Raw genomic sequence first — 2,500 nt, 5'->3', positions numbered from 1 at the left:
TGTGTTTGAGGCTGATTTTGATCAAACTGACAATCAAAGTTTTATCAAAACTAGGCTAAGGCAAGTCATCCGGGAAAAATATTCCAGGTGTTCCTTTTCCACTTTCATAGGAGTGAAACCTCTAATGTATGTTTTTTGCAGCCTTCCTTTTGTAATGTTCTACTGTAGCTACCAAACACCCTTGTATCTATTCTTTAGCCTCCTTTGGGGGCTTGATGTCCAGGGCAAATGGAAAGGCAACTGGAACTCTTCTTGTCAGTTTTGAAGATTTTTAAAGACGGGCTCAAACTACACGACTATCGGCCCAATTCTCGGCTGAAAACCCCCCTTTCCTAGCCTGGGAGTACCCATGCTGCCTTGCGCATTCTTTTCGAATTGCGTGTAGTTTGAGCCTGGCTTCATAGCTCTTATTTTTCAATGGTCGTTTGATGCAGCCCAAGGCAGACGTGGTCCTTACCATAATTTCGAGAGAAATTCCACTTTCTTCAGGTTGCATAGAGGAGCTCAGGGAGAAGACTCTGTACATCACTATGGCAACGGACACAACCATACAGTCAGTATCACAACATTCCTCACCCTTTCTTTATGTATTTCAATTGAACTTTTTCGACCGTGTTTATGGTCTGAAGTTAGTCTGTACTGACCACCAGTGCTGGAGGGTGTGTATACAGTATATGGTCTTCAATTAGTTAAGATAATAAGTTACAGTTACAGGTCTTTAACTCATACTGCTTCTCTAAAACATCATTGCTAATCAGTTAGCGACTTAGTTGGTTGTCAATGGGGAAATCGCATTACAACCAATTTGCTAACTTAGTTAGCAACGACATTGTTGAGAAATGGCTCCTAGTAATGGTGGGCGTGTAGGTACATATATGGTCTTAGTTAGTTTTCAATATATGGTCTTCATCATTAGTCATTATTCTTACTGACCAGTGCTGGAGGGGGTATATATGGTCTTGTCTGTCTGTACAAAGATGTATCCTGACTGAAAGGAGACCAGCACCACTCTCTCCATCAGCTTTCCTGGAAACTCGGCCTGGAGGTAGACGTACTGGCTCACAGTGTCATCCTCTTCAAAGTGTTCGTTTCCACCAGGCACCTGTGAAGTACAACAGTGCACTGTAAAAATTACAAGGATTTCAGAGTATTTTACTGTGAATTCATACAGCTAATGACTGTGAAGTTCTGGTACACTATGCTACTGTAATGATTACACGACACACAGCAAATTACTGTGAAATCATTATATAATTTGCCATTTCTCCCCTAACCAGCATATCACAGCATTTTACTGTGATCTTCAAATATTATCAGCATGCCAAAGTGTTGAACTAGTAAGCATCACAGCAAACTACTGTGAAATGAATGCAATTGTTAGTGTGACATCATGGGAATATTTTTAACAGTGTGGTTTTCAAACAGGACGCCAGAAACCCCAGGGTCGCGAGGAAGTGCTCAGGGTCTGCGTCGAGTTGGAAGAAAAAGTAGAGCAAAGCAAAACCATTAAAAGAAATGCAGTGTAATAATCGATTGCATCTCTGTACATTACCACCATTAGCTTTATTTTATATATCCCATGCACTGACGCACTAATAGACTATGGTTGCCACGACATGGGGAGCACAGGAAGAATGCTGTGGTACAACCTATGTAAGGGGAACGTTGTCTGGAATCTACTGGCTCTTTGGAAACCCCTGAAGTACAGTTTGGACACTAAACATTGTTGACAAGTGTGGTGTTGAAACATCAATCCACCTCTTCACGAAAATAAGCTTGGTGGTCAAATTGAATTCAGGCTTGATGACGCAAGAAAAAAAAGAGAAGAAATTTGATGCCCCACCGTGATGTCTGCCAGTAGCATGTACTGGTTGGCCTGGGTGAGGGTGACAGATGTTGATGTCAACTCTGCACTTTTCTGCGGGTAGTTCATCACCGTGATCTTCACATTCAGATCTACGCCAGTGTAGTCCTGGGCCTCCACAAACACCTTCTCTATGGTGCCAACCCTCAGGATGCTGGGAGCCGACATCGTAAACCTACAGGAAAATCAAGAAGAGAAAGGTGTAGGCCTAAGGATTAATGTAGCACCCTGACCTTCTCTGGTACCCCCACCCACAGGTTGCTGGGAGCTGACAACACAAAAATGCATGGGGCCTCGAAAGGTAAAGGTGAAAGGTTGACTAAAGACATCAATCATGATTCTGTGACCCATGTGCTCAAGCATTCTGATGGTAGATATTTTCTGACAATTTTTTGGCTGTGGACGATTTGCGTCAAACTTGCTTGCCAGTTGTCTGTGGTAAAACATTGGCTACAACTTTCGACTCCATTAAACTGCAATGTGGATCAGACATCTATCATTCTATGTGGCTATGGTTATACCTACAGCTACATAAGGAAATCCCATACTGCTTTGCACAAACTTTCTGATCTGAAAAACGGCATGGATGTTGGCACCAAAGTCTTCTATGGGCAACCCACCCTGAGGTTGCTGGGG

General features: G+C 42.8%; 1 protein-coding gene across 1 annotated transcript in view; it reads right to left on the bottom strand.

The window, feature by feature from the left end:
- The window catches only part of LOC134453724 (complement C3-like), a 59,935-nt gene that overhangs the window by 55,770 nt on the left and 1,665 nt on the right, over positions 1 to 2,500 (bottom strand). The window contains exons 3-5 of the mRNA XM_063204507.1: positions 1,844 to 2,039; positions 934 to 1,102; positions 458 to 528 (exon numbers count right to left, since the gene is read on the bottom strand). Of these exons, the coding sequence (XP_063060577.1) occupies positions 458 to 528; positions 934 to 1,102; positions 1,844 to 2,039 (436 nt within the window). The remainder of the gene's footprint in view (positions 1 to 457; positions 529 to 933; positions 1,103 to 1,843; positions 2,040 to 2,500) is intronic.

Source organism: Engraulis encrasicolus, chromosome 1, assembly GCF_034702125.1.
Source record: "Engraulis encrasicolus isolate BLACKSEA-1 chromosome 1, IST_EnEncr_1.0, whole genome shotgun sequence".
In the NCBI taxonomy this organism is placed as follows: domain Eukaryota; kingdom Metazoa; phylum Chordata; class Actinopteri; order Clupeiformes; family Engraulidae; genus Engraulis; species Engraulis encrasicolus.
This window is presented reverse-complemented; position numbering and strand designations above follow the sequence as displayed.